At 43.6% G+C, this 25,308-nt stretch overlaps 1 protein-coding gene across 1 annotated transcript in view; it reads right to left on the bottom strand.

The window, feature by feature from the left end:
- Positions 1 to 25,308, bottom strand: part of LOC147747705 (complement factor H-like) — a 1,041,560-nt gene that overhangs the window by 730,313 nt on the left and 285,939 nt on the right. Inside the window, exons 8-9 of the mRNA XM_086954949.1 lie at positions 18,201 to 18,404; positions 9,812 to 9,988 (exon numbers count right to left, since the gene is read on the bottom strand). Coding sequence (XP_086811075.1) covers positions 9,812 to 9,988; positions 18,201 to 18,404 — 381 coding nt within the window. The remainder of the gene's footprint in view (positions 1 to 9,811; positions 9,989 to 18,200; positions 18,405 to 25,308) is intronic.

The following is a 25,308-nucleotide window of genomic DNA, read 5'->3' as shown; positions in this document are numbered from 1 at the left end:
ATCAGCAGTGGATTGCGGGTGCGCGATATATAGTTAGCGCATCTAACTATATATGGAATTTCAATGGTTTTATGCGAGTAAAATAAGGTTTTGTAAATGCAAATTCCTAACTATATATGTTCTATAACCAATGGTTTTTTCATTGAATTTTCAAGGTTTTGTAAATGCAAATTCCTAACTATATATGGCCTATAACCTATGGTTTTTTCAGTGAATATATATATATATATATATAGGATATAGGATATATATAGAGACTTGCTTCAGAAGTGACACTGCTTTTCTCAATCTAAAGTGCACCAATCCCAGTGCTGCTCACAAGCTGGGAATAGCATTCCCAGCATGTGATCAGCGCTAGGATTGGGAGCCGGGAGCCTGTGCAGTGTGCAGCAGGCTCCTGACAAGGATGTGAGGATGGGGATCAAGGCGGTGACCGACAGGTGCAGGTAAGGCCAATTTTGTTTATTTATAATTTTGTTGTTGAGTACCCCTCCAACCGGCCCATCACTTCACAATACGAGTGGCTGCTACTGGTCTGGTGTGACTCGACTAAATAACCAACGCCAAGGTCCCATGGCCACACCGCTTGGCCTTATCATAATGTATAATTATGTTCAGGAAACAATTCAAAATGGTTTTGGTTACATTTGTATACCAGTATGATTATTTGATCCCTTTTAGGATGTGTTATTTGTTTATTATAATGGTACAAGCATGGTCTATGGGACATGTTGTATGGTGTACAAGATGATGATTGGTTATCTCAGGATGTACTTTACATTGTCAGATTATATGCACAAGATTTGCCCTCCCCCATCTTTTTGTAATGTACAGCCTGAAACAAGGAATGGGCTGATAACCCTTCAACTGTATGTAAAAGCATCTATTCGCATTAGAGTGTCTAGCTTGGAGGCATGCATGGAGCCAAATATAATTGTAGCTGTTTCCAGCAATCTCCCGGGGTGCCCACGCCTGGGACATTGCTGTTTGCTATGGCTTTTTGGGAGCACAAACTTGCTCCGGTTTCAGCAAGCAGAAAAGGCTCTTGCTTGCTGAAAGGGGAGCATGTGTCTTTTCCCCTGCCAGCTGTCAAGCTGTCAAGTAAGCAGCTCTCTGGATCTTAAAGCAATGCTGGTTCCCGCAGGAGGCCAGGAGCATGCAAGGACCCCATGGGGCCTTCACAGTCTTCCACGGTCCCCAACATTGAAAATGTGGGTGCCCTGGGAGGGACAGGGCACCCACACTACAGGCTGGGCCCCGGGGAATGGGGTAGCTGGGGCTAAAATTTGCCAGGAGAGGGGGTGCATTCCCACCTCTCTTTGTTTTTTCATTATTATTTTTTTTAAATGGGACCAGGGAAAGGGGGCCACATGTCCCCCCTTCCTAAAATGTAGGGAGGAAAAGCTGCAACTCACCGGAGGCCCCTTCCCCTTTCTCCACCACTCAGCAAACGCGCATTCTTGCACCTGCTGGTTGGGGGATGAAGACCCATTGGTTACTGAGGGTCCTTAGTGGCCAACAAGGCCTCCTGTTACCTCCAGTAAGCCCCACATAGTGGGATTGCTGGGAGGTGGTCGGAGGCCAAGCCCTTTTCTCCACCACTCTGCAAATGTGCCTTTTGGTGCACTGCTGGTAGGTGGATGAGGTCCCTTAGCTCCTGAGGGCCTTAGAACTAAAGTGGACTTCTTCCCCCAAGCAGCAATGCGCCAGGAGACATGTTTACAGAGTGGAGGAGAAAGGGGGTGTGGCCTCTGACAACCTCTCAGCAGTATAGCTGTGTGGGTCCTACTGGAGGCAACAGGAGGGCTAGTTGCCCCCAAGTACCCTCAAGAGCCAAGGGGACTTCTTCCCCCAACGAGTAGTGTGCCAGAAGGCACATTTGCAAAGTGATGGAAAAGGGGGGGTGGCCTCCTACCAGGTCTCAGCAATTCCTTGGGGACCAGCTACCCCTCCTGTTATCTCCAATAAGTCCCACAGAGCATGATTGCTAAGAGGTCTTTTGCGGCCACGTCCCATTATACTCACGTTATACTTAAGCTCAGATTACACTCATAAAAAAACTGTGAAATTCAGCTGCTATAGGTAGTGAGCTGACTATAACTCACGTCCCTGTAATGCACTGCTTATGACCTCGCATATTACATCACTCATGACATGGTCGGTGACATCACTGATGACATCTCAAATGACATCACTGATGACATCACTGAAGACATCATCCACGTAATCTCTGATGCACCCACTCACACCCCATTTAACCTTTCATACTCCCACTCCAGCTACCACACTGCCATCCTCAAACCCATTCACACACCCATACCAGTACTTACACAACCACTCACTGATTCCTAGATCAACAAACACATCCACTCACTCACCAATACAGCGACTCTTAAACTCACTAATATAGCCACTGGCATATTCACTCATATACCCATACAGCCACTTACACACTGAGTCAGCCACCCATAGAGCTACTCACACTAACCCATACAGTCAATCACACAGCCACTTACTCACCCATGGGAATATTTTTTGAGAAATGTACTGAGCCTTAGAACATGTTAATGGCTTTATTGTCAGTGACATATGCACATTTGCTACTACTAATAACCCACTTTCCAACTGTGAGCATGCCAGACTTTCCTTTAGGCACATACACATAAAAAGAGAACAAGAGACAAAGATTAGTACAAAAATGTTACCATAGCAAGAGCACAAGCATTCCGCATTACACTGAAGTTTAAAATTATATGCCCCCCGATTGTGCACACTGTAGTGAATGCTAGCTTAAAATACCTTCCATCTACTGATCCACAGTGTGCATGCTGGTACTCATAACCACATTTTGTCAGTGAGTATGCCGGGCTGTCTTTCAAGATCACACACCAAAGTGTTGTGTAGTTCCTAATAATCTTTAGGATGTGTGTGTTTGTTGGACAACATAAACTTTTGGGTGAAGTGCATAGACTGATTCCCGGTACCCCAGTATGATATGTTGGCCTAGAGACTAGTTAGCTTACACTGCCACCACTAGCCCCCTAACCTTTCCAGGGAGCGAATAGTTTCTGGCTACTACGGAGCATGACAACCCTGACCGCTCAGGGATCAAGACCTTTTGCTTAGTCACTCATGCTCTTTGCTCTCAGAGAAATATACAGAGAATACAAAGTGGGGCGTTTTCAATATATTTTTTGAACCAACATTATTCTTGTTTAGAAAAATGTGCTGCGATAATCAGTTAACAGTAGCAGATGAAAGTGATTACTAGCACCGAAAGAGTAAACAGTAGATACACTTCTGCCATGGTGCTAAAACAGTGTATATATGCAGGCAAATTAACTAAGCAGTAATCACACGCACTCCTACTATGCAGAACACAACTCTATGTGTACCTACAGTGTGTGTAGATGTAGAGCCAAGAATCCCTGGAATGGATGATCCAACCCCATTACCCCAATTGGGTCTGATGAATTGTAAGAACCATTCTGTATCAAGTGCATCCTCACTGTATCATGTTAGTTGTTGCCGACCCTCGAAGTGTGTGAAAGAGGGAAACCGAGTTGTGTTCAAATGCTTCATCTTGACTATTCCAAGAGAGGAAGTCTGTTGCTCTGTTTTATTCAGGAAAATTATCTGTTGTGGTATGAGGCATGCTCTGCTTAAGGCCTCAATTCCCTGAACCATCCACTCTTTTGTCCCCAGACAGATTTTGTGTCTATGATGTCTTTCCAGAAGTCGAAAACCTGTGCCAACAGTTGGGAGATAAAGGAAGCCGAGTATATCAGCTTGGTGTTTGGTTGTATATTTTTCTTTGCTGGTGTAGATGCAACCATATAGTAGTAAGAGGCAGGGTCTGATATGTCAAAACCAGAAACATAGGAAAACTTTTGTGCAAATGTTTGAGCTACCTTAGTGGTGTTGGTCAATGTTCCCAGTGGGTGTAATCATAAACAGAATGCGGAACACTAGTTTTGTGTAACAAATGGTGACCACTATTTTGATAGCAGAACATATCGCCAAAATTAGATGTACCATCAAACAATTAATCATTAGAAAATGCAGCAGATTGCTCTAGATCTACAAGCAAATTGTGCACAGTTTCAATGTCCAAATCATCAAAGAAAGTACTAGAGATGATGGTATAATTTAAGGAAATCTTAAACAAATATGGTATTAGGAAAAAGTTTAGAAGAACCATACACATCATGCGATACCCTATCCCACACTATTCCTCCCAGAACTCGATATGCTGTGCTGACCAGGTATAGTCGCTCTGTAAGATGGCCCAAATCATTTTTTGTCCAAAATTCTTTCTCTGACCAGGTCCCAAATCTTCGGGACCCAGGTATTTCTTGCTGGTACAACCTTCACTTTTCCAGTGGCAACGCGTTTTACTTAGATGTTGCTTTGAGTGCCCAGGAATTCATTGAGTTCCTGTAAAACATCCAAATGTTCATTGATGCCAAATGGTGTTTCTGCTGCCACTGACATTATCGAGGTCTGGTGCCCAAATTCTCACACTAAACGGAGTTCATAAGGAGTCCCCCCAAGAGAGTCTCCAACCCCATTCCCTGGCAGGAGAGAATGAAAGACCCAGTAGCGGTCACAAACTGGATACCCCTTACGAAGATGTCAGAATGCTGTGTGTTGAAGTCTTAGCATTCAGGGTCCCCTGGTGTCATGTGAAGTGCCTCCTCTGCTAATCTTTTGGGATGCTCATTATTTATAATAGAAAGCAGCCTGCCGATGTGCGTGTAGCTTAGCAATGTTAAAGATATGTGGATAGCCCTTTAGCCCTGTGGGTGAAGATAGAACAACATTTGTTCATACTGCATGAAAGGGCCTTGTACATGGTGTTGGAAGCATTGTGATAGTATTGTACGAAGCTGGTTGTATAAACAGAAGTAGTTTCAGAGAAACAAATCCAACATTGTCACACATGCAAAGTGTGCAAAAGGTCGCAGCAGAAATGCCATTGTTCAAAATTAGAACAATGTAAGAAAATAAGCAGCTTTTCACTTGGGCCTAACCTGGGCACATAACAAAAGGAGTGCAGGAGATAACACCCAGCAAATGATTTTCCCATAGAGAGCACAAACATTCAGCATCACACTGAGGCTAAAAATTCCATGCCTTCCTATTGTGCACACTGCAGTGAACGATGGCTAAAAATGCCTCCATCCACTCATACACATTATACATGAAAGTACTAATAACCATGTTGATGGCCTGAAATCAGTTCAGGTTGTCAAGTTCCTTAATGTGACAGTTGGGGGCCAGATTAGATTCTGATGCATATGGATATCCCATGCAATCACTATGGTAATAGTTGAAGAATGTACACAAATCAAAAGGAGACTAGCTAGAAGGGGTTAGTCTGACATTATTTTGTTATTGTCATAGCGACTCAGTGTTGTTGGCGGTGGCACCTGTTGGGTGTCTTTAGAAAGCCCTCACCCACCAACCTAGTTGGTGGCATGCTTCATCATCGGGCCCACCCAGTGACACCTAGCGTGTCCCGGGTGTGCTACGACGCCTGATTACAGCGGAGCAGGTATGTCACTGTGTGTGCGGTGTGGGGTGTTGTGAGAAGTGATATTAAAACGGCTTGGCGGATGGTCCCTGGGGTGAAAAGACTTTATTAAAAGGGCCTCCGTCAGCGGTTAAAAATAAGGCTGAGGGACGTTAGAGGCGGGTTACGACCTCCTACGTCCTAGGTGTGTCAACATGTTTCAGCCAGTGCCTTATATTAATCTGGCTTTCTTCAGGACAATAAAAATTATGTGTAGATTAAAATAGGGTAAGTGTAGTGTAGTCTATGTGTCTACACGCCCTAAAGTGTATATAACTGTGAGAGGGGGGATTCCCTTCTCAAGATCACCTGTACATTTAACATTGAGAGACAGGGACAAGACAAACATAGGAAACAAGAGTCACTAGAAAATATTGAGCATAATTAATGACAGCCGGCTTAATAGCGGATTGGTGCAGGCTATAAGCGGCTCAAGTGTAATGACACTGGTGGTGTCATTATAGTGGAATCGCACTGAAATTCGAGGGTGAAGTGATTAAAACAGCGGTAAATACTTCACTATTCACTACTGCAGTATTTACGCTGTTTTAATCACTTCACCCTCGAATTTCAGTGCGATTCCACTATAATGACACCACCAGTGTCATTACACTTGAGCCGCTTATAGCCTGCACCAATCCGCTATTAAGCCGGCTGTCATTAATTATGCTCAATATTTTCTAGTGACTCTTGTTTCCTATGTTTGTCTTGTCCCTGTCTCTCAATGTTAAATGTACAGGTGATCTTGAGAAGGGAATCCCCCCTCTCACAGTTATATACACTTTAGGGCGTGTAGACACATAGACTACACTACACTTACCCTATTTTAATCTACACATAATTTTTATTGTCCTGAAGAAAGCCAGATTAATATAAGGCACTGGCTGAAACATGTTGACACACCTAGGACGTAGGAGGTCGTAACCCGCCTCTAACGTCCCTCAGCCTTATTTTTAACCGCTGACGGAGGCCCTTTTAATAAAGTCTTTTCACCCCAGGGACCATCCGCCAAGCCGTTTTAATATCACTTCTCACAACACCCCACACCGCACACACAGTGACATACCTGCTCCGCTGTAATCAGGCGTCGTAGCACACCCGGGACACGCTAGGTGTCACTGGGTGGGCCCGATGATGAAGCATGCCACCAACTAGGTTGGTGGGTGAGGGCTTTCTAAAGACACCCAACAGGTGCCACCGCCAACAACACTGAGTCGCTATGACAATAACAAAATAATGTCAGACTAACCCCTTCTAGCTAGTCTCCTTTTGATTTGTGTACATATAATCCGGGGATCTGGACTAGCTATCTGGTCCTCTCTCTCCCTCTTGATTCTCGCACAATAGTTGAAGAATAACAACAACAAACTGGTAGACGGAGGGTCCCAGGGAATATTTAATGACCACACAGTGACAGCCCCCTAACCAAAAGTACAAAAAACAAACAAAATAACTGTGGGTCAAAGAAAGGTGTCTTTTATGAAGTGTGTCTGGATGACTAAGTGCGTGCTAGTAAAGTTGTTAGAACAGAACACAAAAAGATATCGCACTATGTGGGAAGATATCCATCAGTTACTCTCCCTTTGCCGCCCTGTCATCATTTGGGAAATGTTTCAAATGTTCTAACAACTTTACTAGCACGCACTTAGTCATCCAGACACACTTCATAAAAGACACCTTTCTTTGACCCACAGTTATTTTGTTTGTTTTTTGTAATAGTTGAAGAATGCCATTCCATTCCAGAAAACTTTATTTTGGTTAATGTAGACCATAAAAAATTACAAGGTAAAAGATGGTTTGCACAGATAAAAACACATAAGATCAAAGAAATACAAAAAAAATGCAGATGAGTTTTGCAAACTTAGCAACATTAAAATACATCAAAATAGACACAGGATGGGAGAAACATGGGGTCCAGTCCTTCAACCCAACCTCATCCAACAATCCTGTCAGTTACCCTGTAAAGAGCCATGAGAGCCATAAACATAATATATAGAGTGTTATCAATACATATTTAAAATTCATTGCGATTCTTGATTGTTAAAACATGGAAAAACGTTTAAAAAAAGTTAAAAAAGTTAAAAAAGAGAGAGGCTGCGTACATCATAAGCTTTTATTTTACACTGAGTAGCCAAATTAATCAAACTCCTGCGGGTATGCCACATTGAATTAAGAAAACGGGATACAGCAAAAACACTGGGTGGGTGGGGGGCATATTTCAGGACTCTAAATGCCTCTGCACAGTGCTTTAACCCTAGGTTCTGGCAGAGTGTGATGAGCCAATGCTATCTGGCTGACTTATAGCCGGGACAGAAAAGAAGACATGGAGTTCCGACTCAACCCCACAACTACAAGCTGGGCACCCAAGGGGAGTGGCTTTTGTCCATTTATTAGTAAAAGCACAATGCGGCAAAGACCCCAGTCTCAACTGGATGTATAGCTTCTTTGCAGAGAAGGGCTGTATATCATCCAGAAAGGGCCCAGTACGATAATCCCCTTTAATCCTTAGGAAGTCAGCTGTCAGATGTCCTAAGGCCACATCCCCCTGGACATCTGCTAGCTTGGACAACCTGTAGGCTATGAATAGTTCTAGACGTGATGTCGTGGGGCACGATTCTTCAGGGTTACTCCATAAGCTAGATTTACTCAATTTGCAACATAGGTCCTTAACACATGAGCCAAGGTATTTTGTACAGACCCAGGAGACTCAGTAACTCCTTAAATTATTTTTGGTAGGCTGCCATTTCCAGTGTCACCCATAGTTTATGCGAGAATGTTAGTGGCCTAAGTCCAGTCTCATCCTCTATTGGTCTAATTCCTAAGTCCATGCATAAAGGAAAGAGAGGGGTACTATTCGGGAGACCTAGCATTTGCCTAATAAAGTTATTCTCTGTTTTGATCAGTCTATCAGAGGGACGATGACCCCATAATTATTCAGCCCCATACAATGCAGCACCCCTTGCTTGGACCTTGTATATCTCCAATATAGGGCCAACTGGTTTGTAAGAGGGGTTTCTATATACTTTTGCGATCCCCCCCGCAATCCGGGCTAACTTCAGGCTTGCTTTAGCCATCAGCGGCCCCCTTCAAATGTTTCTGACAGTGTGACACCTAGGTAATCAAAAACTGACACCCTCTCAAGCAAAAAGCAGTTTAAGGAGGGATTTGGGCGGTATGTTTTGGTTGGGTTAAAGACTATGAATTTGGCCTTAAGGGTATTTATTTCCAGACCCCTGTTTTTGCAGAAGATGGCAAAACTGTCAAAAACCCACTGGATGCCAAAGGGCGGCTTAGAGAGTAACAATGTGTCGTCCGCAAACATCATTGCTGGTACCTTGGTACAAGCCAGCTTTGGGGCATTGTTGTTCTTGACCTCATTAAGGTGGACAACCAGAGCATTAATAAAAAGGCAAAACAGGGTAGGTGCAAGCATGCACCCCTGTCTTACTCTTCTATTTACAGGGAAGCGGGGGGTTAGCTCACCAAACTGCCCAAATCTTACATGCGCGAAATTACCCTTGTGCACTCTCATTAGCAGGCTCAAGAGGTAGGCAGGAATTTTCAGATCTTAAAGAACAGCCAACAGTTTTTCTCTAGGGACCAAATCAAAGGCCATTTTCGATCTACAAAAATGAGATAGAAGCTGCCACCCTCTAATAGCACTGTTTTCCAATATAGTACTTGGAGTCTGAAGATTTGGTCGATGGTTGAGATGTTTTTTTCTGAAACCTGCTTGAAATGGACTCAGAATTTCAAACTCCTCCATCCACACATGCATGCGGTCGAGTTTCTGGGTAACATTGATCAAACTGATCGGCCTGTAATTGGTAGGCAAGAGTGGTGAACCCTTTTTAAATACTGCGAATATTTCTGCCCCAGACCAAATTTCTGGGATCACCATGCCTTTCATAATGGCACTGAATATTACTCATAAATAGGGACCCCATATTTCTGATTCTGACCCAAATAGGTCACCTGGTAACTTATCCAGACACGTGGCTTTTCCAAGGGGAAGCTTTCTGATGGCGTTAAGAACTTCTGTTAGGGTAATCCCGTGGACTCTTCGTAGGTGGTCCCAGATGATATTAAAGGTGAAGGTTGAAGAATGCACTTATGGGCCCTTATTCAAATCTTAACCATGTTTGAAGCATGCAAAGAGGGTGTTTGTGCTGATTTCTAGGAATCCACTTACCAGTTCCACCACCCAAAAGCAATAATGAAATATACATTACTCACGAATGCATGTCGCTTGAGAAAACTGTCCATTTGAAAGACACTCCACTGTTCCATCCTCTTCTCCTTCGTGAGTGAAAAAACCAAGGTAGCAGCGGAAGTATACAGTTTGTCCCTCTGTATAATGTTGTTTATTAAAATACAGATCCATGTTGTTAAAGTAGTGCCGCTCACACACACCTAAAAAAAGATATGTTAAGCCATGTCTATTATTGATAATATTAATGTTGAATAAACATATGTTTTGAATAAATATAATGTTTCACTGCATGCACTACAATGCTTCTAACGTCAATGGGTTGGACCATTCCTACTTGCAGGAGGATATTGGTTCTGCCAGAAACGGATCAGTATCAACAATACTAAAATTAATATTGCCATAATCTGCAGGACAGGTTCTCTTACCAACCCTCCTCATCGTGGCCAGACCAATAGGAAAACAACCTTTACCTACGAGGAATGAGGCAAATGTTGCAGATAAATTCGCCAACATCTTCCCACCATAGTCTGACTTGAAAGTCAAATCCTCTGTGACTCTTTAGAAGTGTCTTTCTTTGCACTGTATTCACTTGCTTGCAACTGTTGTGCTGTTAAATATATAGACTTTGAATACACCAAACAGGTAGTTAGGGGCACTTGACTGCATCCTGTGCTGCCTTCAGGAGAAGCAGAGCTCTGTTGTGTGACTTCTGCTCCATCTTAAAGTCTTTACCGGTTCCCAGTTTATAGAAAACATTCATTCAAGTTTCACTGTAAAACACACTATGCAGTTATGGTATGACCCTTGCCCTTCTAGCAGAATAAATGTGAAGTGTTACTACTAAAATGCCACATAGAGATCACACTGCTGTCAGGTCCACTGTTTTCCACTTTACCAGGAGAAAGCCAAAGGTCTAGTCACCTGCACTGATCTTAAACGTAAAGCCTGTTTGTAGTCCAGAGAGAATGTGGTTTTCCTCACACCAATACAACCGCCTTAGCACCTGTTTCCAAAAATGCTTAGCAAATTGTCAATCAGGCAGATAGCGCGGTAGTTGGAGGGCAGACTGGGATTTTTTAAATATGGACACAATCTCTTCCTACTTCCACGATTGAGGGATCACCCACTCCATCGCGATGGCGTTGGATACCAAGTTAATATAGGAGACTCATCCCCAGGGTCTCCTTTGAAGATGTCAGTGGACCTTTCTCTGGCTTGAAGCTCGCATGGGTTCCTCCATGGTAAAACCTACTGGGGGAATGGATTGTAGCATAACATTGTGGAAGCCCATACACGCAGGCCCCGGCTCAGGGAAGTGGTAGGGAAGTACAAACTCACAAAATGGGCAACTCCGTCACAGGGTAGAATAGATGTTTCAATGGGGCTGTCTGTCCTCCCACGCTCTTACTGACCAGTGCCCAGAATTTCCTCTGGTCATTAGCTATGTCTGCATCCAGTAGGCCAGACCAAATGCCATCTTCTTAAGCTCCTTTTGCGTCTTTTAAGGTGGCCCGACAAATGGCCCTGTTCGCTCCTATAGCCTGCATATCCCCCTCTTTTAGAGATTTGAGCAGGTTTGCCTTTTGTTTTATACACTGGCCATTGAATTATTCCTTAGTCTGCATTGTGTTTGGGCAACCCCCATAATCTCCTTGATGAGGTTATGGGAGTTCATATTGTGCTCCGCTAATATCACCTCACTTCCCCCCAGTTGATGTAAATGTAATCCATATGGGTGCTTAAATTGATTATAACACCTTGACTCCCTCGGGTGAGAATCCCACTCTTTCCTGTATCACATTCCTCCTGTTGTTAGTAGCTGTGAGCTGCATTGGAGCTTGCTCAGTGGCTACAGGGCAGGGCAGGGTCATGGCTCTGTTTGATCCTATCACCAAGGGATTGTGGTTGCTCTCCTCTACCTCCACCACCATCATGCCATCTAACTTGCTTCAATGCCTTACATCCAAGAAAATGTAGTTGACTCTGCTAGTGTATGGGCCTGTTCTAAATGTAGGTGCAATCAGTTTGTCGGAAGGAGACGGGATTTCATGTGATAGGGTAAGATCCACAACCTGGAGTGCAGCTTTAGAAGGGTGTCTTTCAGCGGAGTAGACAAGGTCCGATATACCACAAATAATGTTTTCATTGCTAGACAGTTCACTTGCCAGATTGTTTGGCTCAAATGTGAGGTTGAAGTCCCCTGCTTTGATCAAATGGTGGGTGTTATAATGGTCACATAGAACACTATCCAATTGTTGGAGATTTTCAATTCCTGCTTACAACTACTAATTCAATCACAGATGTTAATTATCATCAGGGCCTGGGAGTTCGGGCAGGAAAGGATTATCCTGTGGACATCAGGGGAGTCCACATGAAGGGGTGTGACAGCATAGGCTATGGTGGAGACGACCAATACTAGTATTCCTTTTTCAAACAACAAGGGGACCCAAAGGCAATATGACAGGGACCTTGGGTGTGTAGGCTATTTCTAAAGACAATGGTCCCTAGACGGTTACGTATTTGAAGCAACCAATAAACATATTCTAAATAGACAATATGCTCTTTGTCCAGCCGGACAAAATTTAATTTCTGAATAAGCGTATAAAAAAGAGATTGATGTACAGTTACAAGTGGGACACAACCTGCGTCAAACTTACACACAGAATCAGACAACAAAAATATGGGGAAGGATTTTCAGGCAAGGGAAAAGAGCCTGTATATCATACAGTTTAACAGACTTAAATCGCATGAAAGTACCATTGTACAATCTAATCCACAATATTTAGATACATATGGTACATGCAGTGTCGATGACGTTTCGATCCTTAGGGGAAATGTATGGGATCATCCTCAGAACATTAGATATTAACATGCAAGTGGAGAAGTGTGGCTCAATGGTTAGAGCGGCAGACCCTGATGCAGAGGTCTAGCCCGTGACCAGGGTTCAATTCCCTGCCTCGGTGGGTCTTGGGCTCAAAAAGTCCACGGACCTGATAATTCTCGCCTTGGTGCCTATTCCAATCATGGAGTCCCCCTTTGCAACTCTGGGCAATAGCTTGCTTAATCTCCACAACACTAAGGATGCCTGGCCTCCACCATGGGTGTGCACAGGAGTGGACACCTCACAGGGAAAGCCAGGATGGGTTCCACAGCGGTATTCATACAAGCGCCTTGAGACCCTTGCGGGTGAGTAGTGCGCTATACAAGTATCAAATTTACATTTACATTTTGCCTGCGTGCAAACAATTTAGACATTCAATTTGTTCATGTCAGAATAATCGCTGGTGGATAATTCGCACACGTCGCATTAGTAAAGTGAACTGATCAGGCGACAGCAGTGGGTGTCCAGAAAATTAACCTGCTGTGAATGGCCGGGAGCAGCGAGAATTATCACGCAAAATTTTGAAATCTGGACGTAGTTATGAAAGCCGTGGCAGGTAGCGATGACTGTCACGACGGAGGACCGAGAGAGTGCTCGAATAAGGTCCAAACGGCGCGGCTCCGGGATGGAGTCAGGGCTCGGCGTTCAGCAATCACCCTCCATCCAACACAGCCACTGACTTGCCGGTAGTCGCTGTACTGCAGCATGCCTCTAACAAACCAGGCTCCCCATGTAAGCTGAATGGAGTGACTGCGGTCTTCAGGGGGAGATATAGACAACTACAAAATGGACCACAGTACTCCGTGACCATTCCGTGGGGCCCAGCCCTCCGCCTCTTTCAGCGGCTTCGGCGCTGGCTCACTTTCATTCAAGAGGCATACGGGGCCGATGCAGCTGCGCTCAGCATCAACTGCCCTGCAGACGGGCAGGAGCACTGCGGCCTAGGGGAGGAGCACCTCTTGCTCTCACCACTAATCATCTAGAACATCACTTTAACCTTTGTTTTGTTAGGAAATTGCTGAGGTTTTTTTTTAAATCATATTCTACATTCAGAATGGGTAACTCATTCTTCCGATAGGGAGAACCTCTGCAAATGGCACATGGCAATATGCAATACAGGATTGGGAAGAAGGCGTGGTCTCTGACTAGACACTGTGCCAAACTCTGAGAAATCAACCATCCTGACCCCGACTACGCACAACCTTTCTTTGTGTGCAGAAGCGATTGAATGCATACTTTGATTTTGATTTTTTGTTGTGTAGTTTGGTACGTTTTTCAAACTTTTAGTTTTTTGCTTTGTAACAGTTGGAAAAACCTTAAAACTTTGAAAATCTTATTTTTTTAGGTCTTTTGTGTGTTCCACAGGTGTTTGTATTCTGTGTGCAGATGAGCTTTCATGCACTTGAAAATATTATTGTATTAGTTTCCCCAGAGGCCACTACTTTGAGGCTGTGTCTGAAGTACTTTGGAAGATGCTACATCTTCTCATCTCTTTCCTCCTATGGAGCACTTCCTATGGAGCAGTCTGTTGTCTTTTAGCTGCTCAACTCTTGTACATCTCAGCACAAGTTATGGTTTTGGATGAACAGCCTTCAAATGCGTTCATGTGCCACTGGTTCCTATGGAATATTGTCCAGCTTTTTGTCTATGGACCACCTGATTGCGCAAAGTGCCGTACTTTTATTTTATTTTATTTTTATTTTTTGGCCAGCTGAAAGTTTATAATCTGCCTTAGTACTGATTTTTTCTCAGGCCTCGGGTAATGCCATGCAGCAGAAGTTGACAAAATGACAATGTCATCATCTTCTGATGATGTACCTGTAATAGGCCTCCCAATTGTTATGCTAGTTGTCTCCTGATGCCCAGTTTTGTGGGAGGCCATGAAGAACTGTCATTGTATTTACCTCAAACGGCCTCTCTAAAACCCCAATATGGTAATGAGGTGAGGAAAACCATTTGAGATAGCTTCTAAAGGCTATGGGCTTATTCTTTGAGAAAATCAAATGGCTGCTTTCATTTTCTTTATTTTTTTATGTTGCTTAAGTACCATGGTACTCACGCGGGTATCATGGCAACAATTACAGAGTAAAACATCACTCACGCAAGTCCTTTACTTCCATTTACTCATCCAATGGAAGTACCGCAGAACACAGACATTTTTTTTTCGAATGTGTTTTTTACTATGGAGATGTCATTTTATTTAAGTTTGGTCCAAGGAGATTCTGACAGGCACAAATAACTATAATCTCTTCTCATTTTTCGTAAGATGTCTTTGTTTCCAGAAATATTACTGCAGTACCTATGTCTTTTAGTAAAGTCACTGGTGCTGATCACTGTATTCCTAAACCTTCAAGTAGTTCCTTCCTCGTTGAGATCCTTTTAGAACTGTTGCTCACTGAGTGCAGACCTTTCTGATTCTAAGCCTTATTTAATTGTGTATTTCCTTCTTTTGGGGGAACATCATTAAAAGTATGGCATCTGAAGGAGATAATAAACGACTCCAGACCCCTCAGGATGTCGAGGACAAGGAAGACATTAGAACGACTCTTGAATCCGTAGATTGGGAGTTCCTCCAGATACCTGCCAGAAGAAGGTCAGTACCTAGATCATCACTTATAAAATATGCAATAGTTGTGGTGCAAAAAATAAAATATAGCTTCAGAAATATCGACAAGGTACACAGTCCCTGTTTCTGCCATTATGTATCAGTGGAATATGGAGCCGCTGTTTGAATTAGCCGCACCTTCTTTCTCTGTGCGGGTGGGAGTAGTGAGTGTCTGCATCCACTTGCATGGGGAATTGAGGGGGTTTGTCAATGTGACACCTTTTTGCCCCTTTAGAGGTCTGCCCACTGAAATATTACAGGCCCACACCTGCCCCATATTTGCCACCATAGAAAGGGACTGTTCAGTGTGTAGAGAAATTCTTTGCGCAGGTGAACAAAGCGTCACTAAGATGAAATATTGTGCTCGCCCACCAGGATACATGTCAAATGTGTTTTTTTTCATCCAAGGTAAGAATTCGTGTTATTCCCCTGTTTTGATTCAGAAAAGGGGGTGGTGATGAGCAGAGTGTCTGAATTGAGCAGACCACTCTTACCCAGTCCAAAGATCAGGGCTTGATCCATCACCGTTATTTATCTCACTGCCCCATCCCAGCTCAGAACCTGGCTATATGCAAATCAGTCTGTCCCTGGCCCAGTGCATCATGGGAACAGGGCAGACTAAACTACCAAGCCAATTCTTCACCAGAAAGGAAACAAGCTACCGGGGACCGGTTTCTGGCATTTCAGCCGTCTTCGGCCCAGCTTGCTTGAATCCTGATGGAGCAGTGAGAAAGGGACTCATGTCTGAGTATACCCTGCCACACCTATAGCGGCCAAAATCGATTCAGAAAAGGGGGTGGTGATGAGCAGAGTGTCTGAATTGAGCAGACCACTCTTACCCAGTCCAAAGATCAGGGCTTGATCCATCACCGTTATTTATCTCACTGCCCCATCCCAGCTCAGAACCTGGCTATATGCAAATCAGTCTGTCCCTGGCCCAGTGCATCATGGGAACAGGGCAGACTAAACTACCAAGCCAATTCTTCACCAGAAAGGAAACAAGCTACCGGGGACCGGTTTCTGGCATTTCAGCCGTCTTCGGCCCAGCTTGCTTGAATCCTGATGGAGCAGTGAGAAAGGGACTCATGTCTGAGTATACCCTGCCACACCTATAGCGGCCAAAATCGATTCAGAAAAGGGGGTGGTGATGAGCAGAGTGTCTGAATTGAGCAGACCACTCTTACCCAGTCCAAAGATCAGGGCTTGATCCATCACCGTTATTTATCTCACTGCCCCATCCCAGCTCAGAACCTGGCTATATGCAAATCAGTCTGTCCCTGGCCCAGTGCAGACTGATTTCCCCTGTTTTGTTCCTTCTCAGGATAAGAAAAATATATACAAATATTTTTTGTTTTAAACACAAAAGGCCATCGTTTTGTTTAGAACTACATTTACTGGTTAAAAATAGAAGCTAATCTTTATGTTGTTTGTCATGTATGTCACTAGGTTTTCAAAATGTTAATAATAAGAGCAATGCAGTAAGGCAATCATATTTGTTGTGATCTATTATCACTAAAAAGTTGTGTATCTAGTAAGAAATTGCATGTTTACCCCCCAAAAGCTGATGAACATTTAGTTTCCATGCACAAATTGAGACAGGTTCTCACCATAATGTACGGGTGTTTGTCTTTTCTGTTGCATATATTTTGTATTGGGAGCGACACCTTCAAATATAAACTGTACTTACACACTTTGTATGTGTGCTGTAGAATGTAGCACGTATGCATTGTCAGAAAAGAGTAGAGAAAATTCAGCTTTGAGGAAGCAGAAGGTCAGGCCCTGCAGCCAACCCTTTATATGCAGACAACCCTGACTGCACATGACCTTCAGGCGTGTGCTTTGGGTGTTCGGCTACCAGGATTGAACACCAGATCCTGCACCCAACCCCACCACAGGGGGGAATGTCCACTGAACACATCAATCCAGGTCCTGTGGCCAAGCCCCCGCTGCAGCCGTCTAAACCCAGATTGAGCAGGAAGTTGTCCTCAGGGCCTGGCCTTTGGCCTGGTCATAGACCCAAACCCATCACAGGCAGCTAGCACTACCAAAAGCTCCTAACCTGCAGTTACTTCCTCTTATATGTGTGTATATATGGGTTATCAGATACCTTGTTGATGTGTTGATTTTAGTCTTCCAGTGTGCTGCTCTACCCCAGTGCCAGTTGCTGCTGCTGTGTAATACTGAGTGTTCTTATATTCTACAATTAGCAAAGGGTAGAAGTTCTCTTGGTCCTCAGTAGAAAGTACAGAACCTGTGCAGTGCCCTCATAGAGCCAATGGTGAACTCGTGAGCCATGCCAATGCTGCCATATCATTAAAGGAAGGGTAGTCTGTCAACTGTCTCCCTACATTTAGAAAACATTAAAAAGTAGCCTGATGTGGGGTCTGGCTTTGACCCCTCATCAGAAAACTGTGAATAACAAAAACAACAAAAATAATAATGATGATAATAATAATATATATACATTTCTTTATTCGGTATTTCATAATAGAAATCCATAAAAGCAACAATATCCATATTGTTACAGAATAGAAAAAACGATTACACCATAAAACTGAATTCCTATAGGAAATGGTTAAAAGTGAATCTCTGCACATTTCATTGACATCGTTATTCTGTGTTTTAGACGTATTCCTCACAGGTTTTTCCTATGCCTAAAAATACATTTCAGGAAATTGACAACATGATAGCAGGTACATTCAGACTCTAAAAGCTGGAGACGGAACATAGCAGGGCGGCACTGTCTAAAGCCCCACAACTTTAACAAAGATAGCAGCCAAAATTTGCGATGAGCATGATACAACTTGCAAAAACAGTACAGTGCGTATGGTAGTCTGTAATAATAATAATACTAAATATAATAATAGTAATAGAAATAATCGTCATTAGCTCTTAGTTGGCCATTTAGAGTTTATAAATTACTCACGGCGGCATCTTGGTGCAGGGGTCCATCCTTCGTCAGAACATGTGATTCTACCAGATCTATATCCTGATTCAGTTGCATAGCCTCCATCACACTCATAATCTATTTGTCTTCCTTTTGACATTGGAAAATAGAGACTTGGAAAGGTCCTATAATTCCAGGATCTTAGTTGTCCGTTTTCTATTTCTGGATTATCACAAGCTTTACCTAGGAAAAAAGCATATTATTTAAGCCTGGTTCCTGATATTAAAATATAAGTTCATCATTAATGCTTCCACCTTGGAATGTTTACGAGCAGTGTGCAAGAGAATACATTACCATGTGACTCTTTTCTTCCATTTTAACCATTTTACTGAAGAAGTATTTTTAACCAAAACTCAATGTTCTGAATGAGACACTGGCAGCATTTCGCCAGAATTTGGTGTCAGAACGAGGAATCCTACAAGAAGTATGAAGGTAGTGGGAATTCATTCAAACTCCTATTGAAGAAGACATTTCTAAAATATGTATGTAACTGTTTTTTTGTTGCTTTGAGTTGTGTGTGTGTACCGTCAGAAAAGGTAAACTATTGTATTAGTGTTGTCATATATTCTTTATAATCCTGGAAGCATGGCTGTTCTTCCATTTAAAAGCATTTCAGGGATCAAACGCGTGAGTCTGCATTGGTGCATGCTAACTTCATGGTGCATTGAAATCACATTTTCATTAGCCCTGCTCCCTCCCTTAAGTTTCTCATATGCTCTGCTTCCTCTCGCCGCTGACCCTGCACTTTTCTGCGTTATATTGTACAGGTTTGCTGCACAAAACTATCCTTCTTTTCTCATGACATAAGTAAATAAATATACCCCTCGCCCCTTAGAGTAGAGATGTTTCCCCGCTCAGTACTGAGAGAAATTAACACATTGACAGTGACAAATTATACAATCCCACAGAACATTACTTCGTCACGTAATCATCAAGGGAGTATTAAGGACACTACAAGGATAGGGAAATACAGAAAATACCAGCATTTCCTTCATTACTCCTGCCTCCCTACTGTACATCTTCAGTCCTGATACCTTCTTTCTTCTTTTCATCTGTTACCTCATTCAATGTCACTGTTGTCACCTTTGCATGGCTCTTTTCCTGCAGTGATTCCTTAGCTCTGCTTCCTCTGCAGCCTCTTGTATTTACTTCTTTTATACTGTGCCCCTGGATTGCTACTTCCTCCAACAGCATCCCTTTACTCCCACCACTTCTGTAGGCCTCACTTCCGAGGTACATCCCTTAAACAAGTGTCATTCTATTCCTTCAGTTTTCCTGCAGAATTGCCCTCACACTGCAATGTCCAATTAGATCGTCTTTTTCTCCACAGTGTTGTTTTAGACCTACTAATTTCTTTCTTGCTTTGCTACAGTGGGAACCAATCTAACCACTTAGCTCCATAATGTTGCTGTCCATTCACACCCACTGTTTTTGGATAGTGTCACAACATTGCGTTTCCCTTGCTTCCCAATTCCACTCCATGTATAATTTCAATCCCCAAGGGGCCATAGCAGAAAACATTTTGCCTGGTGTGTAGGAAAGTTTCCCTTTTTGATATGGTCACCTTTTGGGTTGTATTTGCTGAAATATTGACAGAAAGTGCACTGGTTTCCTGCTTTTTAGGTGCAGAGTGCCAGCACTCATTCTCTAAACTGTACAATTGTTGCCCCAATTGGCAGTACTGATGAAACGATACCCAGGTTCCTAGGGAATGGGGCACTAAAGACGGTCCCTAAGGGCTTCAGCGTGTATTGTGCCATCCTAACAGACCCCTCACACAACACAAGCGGACTGCCTTGCAAGCTGCGTGTCTTGGTGTAATACTTGAATGTTCTTATATTCTACAATTAGCAAAGACTAGAAATTCTCTTGGTCATCAAGAGAAAGTGCAGAACCTGTGCAGTGCTCTTATACAGCCAATGGGTAACTTGTGAGTCATGCCAATGCTGTCATATAATTCAATGAAGGCTTGTCTTTAAACTGCCTACCTACACTTACAAAACATAAAAAATGGTTTGATATGGGGTCTGGCTTTGAATTTGTATCCTAACAAAAACGTGAATAACAACAACAACAATTATCCTAACAACGATAATGAAAATAATAAAATTACAATAATTATTATTTTTATTAAAACTAATAATAATATAAATGATGGTAATAAGCATAATAATTAAAACACTACATGCCACACTTTCTGTGTGTCATGCCTGCACACACTGCCTGCAGTATAGGTAAGTCACCCCTACAGCAGGCCTTACAACCCTAAGCAGGGTGCACTATACTACATGTGTGGACATATCTGCATGAACAGATTTGCCTCTGTGATGTCTAAGTTGATTATTAGGTATTACAAGTGGACAAGGAAGCCATTTTAAATGCAAGTGCTGGACACTGGTGAAAACGACTTCCCCAGCCACATGATGGCTTCACAGAAACTAGAGGTGCTTGGTATTACACAGTCTTGACCATAGCAGCCCAGTGACTTGTCCTGCAGCTTAATTCCTGCAAAGAACCCTGGTGGGCTGCCAGCAATTCATAAATTGCCAGCAAATCGCCCTTTGAGTAGAGGAATTACTCCCCTGCAGTCTGCAGACACCGAAACGCGAAGTCTGTTCTACCGAGCTGCTACTCCGTGGCCAGCCTGAAGAAGCAGCCCCCCTGGAGGATCCTGTGCTTCTGAAGGTCAGCTCTGTCCCCCACCAAGTGAGTGGATACCAGGGCCAACTGAAACGGCAAAGGACCAACACCCTGGGTACTGCACCCTTACAACAAGCTAAGACCATGAGAATCCAGTCAAGACTCCAATGAATCCAAGTCAAAGCAGCCATTGAGGGAAATCAGCACCGCCTAGACCCACTTCCAGAGTGGCCTAGCTGTCCTGTTATTTTCCCCCTCAACTGGAGAGACCGCAAGGCTCTAGGAAGCACAGGTCCCAGCAAACCTTTCTACTCTGCACCGGAGTGCCCCAGCCTGAGTACCGACAAACTGGCTGTTCTGCCTTGTCCCCAAGACCCTTTTGACCCGCGCCCCTTGTTGGGTGCTCTCGGACTTATGCCCAAGTCCCCCATTGCGGCCTGCTTCCTTTTTTCCCCCATTCTTTACTTGCATAGCACACACAGCTATCAACCCGACCAGCACCTCTGCACCCAGAAGCCCTACAGCAGGTAATGAGTAACTGATGGTGGTACTTTGGATCTTGGCCCTGTACAGCCCTAAGTGGCAAAGGAGAATGCCAGAAAGCAAACATAGATAACTATCTGCAATATATGCCTTTTCTCCCATTGGAAAGCATTGCTGCATGAAGACACATTTAAGTGAACATTTTACTTACGAGACAAAATAGATATTTTTAAAACGTTCTTACTTACTTACTTGATAATGAAGTTCTTGGTATCAAAATGTATATGAAAATACAACCTCTTTTCTAAATTGGTCTCAGATTCATTCTTGAGTGAATTTAAAATAAATGGCATAATGTGGTAAAACTGACTTTGGCCTGGCAGCCTAGAGCCCGGCAAGCAGTGGAATCACAAACATATTTCTCTGACCATTTGGCCAATTCAAATGGGGTTTGGATTGTTCTAAACCTTGTGGTGGTGAGTTCCATCCAAAAGAGTGTTTATGTTATGCCTCCTGGCATCTAAAATGTTTCATTTTCTTTTTCTAATTTAGGTTTCTCTTGCTTCAATGAGAAAGAGAAGAGGAACCTGTTACCCTTCCAATGTTTCATAGTAGCCTGGCCAGGTGGCTTTTAGTAGCAGCACCCTAGGGTCTTCAAGGTAGACTACACCACCTAATTGTACTCCCCAGATCCTACGGCCTACTAGTCACTTGCAGAACACCTGTCTGATGGGCAGCATGGCGCAGACCTTCTTAGGGCAGCAGCAGTCAGTACTTGTCTACCAAAGTACAAGGGATCCCTCTTCTTCAAGATCCCTAAAAAGTCCGCATTTAACTGCCCCCATGGGGGGGTGTGGAGGCAAGTGCCATTAGCACTGAAGTCTACAAAAAAGTGATGGATGGAAGCTTCAATTATGTTCAGTGACTGATAATTACTTGGAGCTGCTTTCAAGTCAATTGATATTATGCACACCATGCCACTTTAGTTTAGACCCAGCAATATGCAAATCAGTCTTGACCCTTCTATAATGGGATGCCGCCCCAAGAAATTGGATGCTCTTGTGTATCAGTAAACCTGCTGTTGATTTTTTCTAGAAATCATGTCAAAAAGTACAAAATGTGATGCATCATATGAAATCTTGGTATATAAAATTAAATATGTTCTTGGGTTTATTGCCTTCTTATTGATGATTTTGACATCCCCCTGCAGGTGGGCGCAATCAATTGCTGTACCCTCTTGCAGGGGGAGGAGTCTCTGTTCCCTTCTGAAATGAGGGTGGGTGCTGCCTGCACTGTGAAAGGCAGCTGCTCCATCTTTAACTAATCTGCTCAGGGCAGTGCGAATTTGCGGCTGCTCTGTGGGAAACATATTATCAGTAATAAGGGACACATGTCCCTGTTTGTGTTTGGAGCTGCAATTTGAAGGTGTGCTTGGTGCAAGCATAGACAGTTCACACTATTGATAACATTGTCCAATGTCTATTAAAATGCAGTTTTTAATTTCAAAACTAAAAGACATAATCTCCATTTCCAACAACTGATCTTCTATTACATTCAAAACTAAAATCTTTCATAAAGGAAGGTTGTGTGCAACTGGGCTTGTTTCTGTTTTTATTAAGGGTGTTTCTAATCATATCCATCTGCTCCGGTAACACCACATTTTGTCTGCTAAAATGGTTTGTACTTTCTACTCTCCTTGATATAAAGGTCGAAACGATGTTGACCTTCCAGCACAAACCTTGGCGCAACTCTACTGTTCAAAAAACTGTCTATGCCTTGGAAAACAATTTATGTCAAAAATAATTCTGAACACAAAGTACCATGTGTTACCTTGCGCTGTCCCTCACTGCGTCACTTCTCACCTACACCTCTCACCGTATGTTTCACAAGCACACGTTCTTACACCCACATTTATTGTAACCAGTGCTAATACTGTTCCCTGACTTATCTTGTCCTAAATGCCGTTTGCTTCTTGCATCTCTCATCAACCCTTTAGTCTCTCTTCTCCTTTTTTTGAAACTTCATTTGCATGTTTTATTTAATTGTCTTATAAACATTACTGTAGGACTTGTCCCTTTTTGGCTAAAGTTCCCTAAACTTTTTGCTTGTCACCTAGACATTTTTTCTGACATGGTGTTGCGAACTTAGATGCTCTGGGCACTTTGCCACTGCTAAACAGTGTCAAAGTGCAAGTGTTCCCTGTATAAAGTGTAATGGTAATTGGTTGTCCATGATTGATATGTTTGCCTTGCTAATAAAGTCCTTAGTAAAGTGCACTATGTGTGCCAGGGCTGGTAATGCAAAAGCTACTAGTGGACCTGCAGCACTAATTGTGCCACCCACACAAGTAGCCTTAAAAAGGGAACTCGGCCTTTGTTGTTCTGACAAGTGCACTCACTTGCCAGACCTTACGCTTCCCTTTCTATGCACATCAGACACCCCTGTGGTAGGTCTAGGGTACTCCCTGGGCAGGGTGCAGTGCATGTGAAAGGTAGTACATGTACTAAGGTGTGTGCCATGTCTTGACAGTGAAATAATCCCCATTTCGTTTTTCACTGTGTAAAGGCCATCTTGCCCATAGGATAGATTGGGAAGGCTGTGAAATATGTTTTCCAGCCTATCTTCCTAAAGGCTTAAGATGGAAAGGTGATGTTTAGTATGCCTGAATGCACAATGTAATAACACATCTTTCTATGAAGGTGGTTTTGCATTATGTGTTTATAAGCCACTGTTTTAGAAGTGGCTGGGTTTTTTTGCTCTAACATTTCTGTGTCTCTGCCTGGTTGTGGATTGACTGGATTCGAAAGCGATAGGATCTGGGGAATGTCTTGACCCAGGGAAGGAGGTGAGACAGCAACAGACTGACCTGCATCTGGAGTGTAGTGGGAGGAGTAGCCCTTAGAGGCAAAGAGTCCTGGGTTGCTGCTATAAAACGTTTGTTCCATCCCCTGCTGAGTGATTGAGAATCCAGACCCCCACTAATCAAAGGAAGAAGGTGTCACTGACAGGGCGGCACCCAGAACTGGTTTGAACAGGGGTCAGTGCTACCTGAACACAAAGACTTCAAAGCCATTTAGGGGTATAACTATGAGAGCTGAAGCCCCTGAACTTTGGAGAATGGCTTGATCAAGATTGAACAAGACTGGAGCCACTTCGTGGTTAAGAGGAACCTTTGCCAAGGAAGAAAAAACTGAATAGACTGAAGGAAAGGACTGACCCTTGCTGTGTGTTCTGGGGCTGGCCTGCAGTTTGCTGTTTTAACCAAGGAAAGGCTGAAGGAACTTTGCTGTGTGCTGTGTCCCCCTGCCTGAAAGGACTTTGCTGTGCTGATACCTGAAGTAACTTATCCCCAAGGGCCCGAGGTGAGCGGGTTCAAGGTTGCAGTAACTCAGGAACACAAAAGTTTCCAGGAGAGAATCAGCAGCATAGTGTGCGCGTGCAGCCTGACACCCTCGTAAGAAGTGCCCTGTGATTGTGGGCACCTGGAGTCCAAGCGAGGATCAGCGATGCTGTATGCGTGTGCTTTTTGCAGCCTGAAACTTTTGTGAGGATCGTGTAGTTATTTTGTGCACCGGACTCCAAGTGAGACCCACGACCCTGTGTGCGTGTGCTTTGTGCAGCGCGAGACCATCGTGAGGATTGACTTGTATTGTGCACCCGTAATCCAAGTGAGTCTCCACGATGCTGTGTGCGTGTGCTTTGTGCAGCCTAAGACCTTCATGAGATTTGCCTTGTTATCGTGCGTCCGGTGTTACAGTGCATCTCAGTGACACCGCAGTTGTGTTCATCATGCAGCCTGAGAACTTCGTGTGGAGTGCCCAGTGATCATGCACCCGTAGCTCAAGGGAGTCTCATTGACGCTGTGTGTGCCCTGTGGCAGCCTGAGATCTTCGTAGCAGTTGCGTTCCAGACCGGCAGCCCCGGAGAAGCTGAGCCGCTGGCCCGAGCCCACCGATGCCAAGTC

Source organism: Lissotriton vulgaris, chromosome 1_1 (assembly GCF_964263255.1).
Source record: "Lissotriton vulgaris chromosome 1_1, aLisVul1.2, whole genome shotgun sequence".
Classification (NCBI taxonomy): Eukaryota; Metazoa; Chordata; class Amphibia; order Caudata; family Salamandridae; genus Lissotriton; species Lissotriton vulgaris.
The sequence above is the reverse complement of the archived record's forward strand: the minus strand, read 5'-3'. Positions and strand labels throughout refer to the sequence as shown.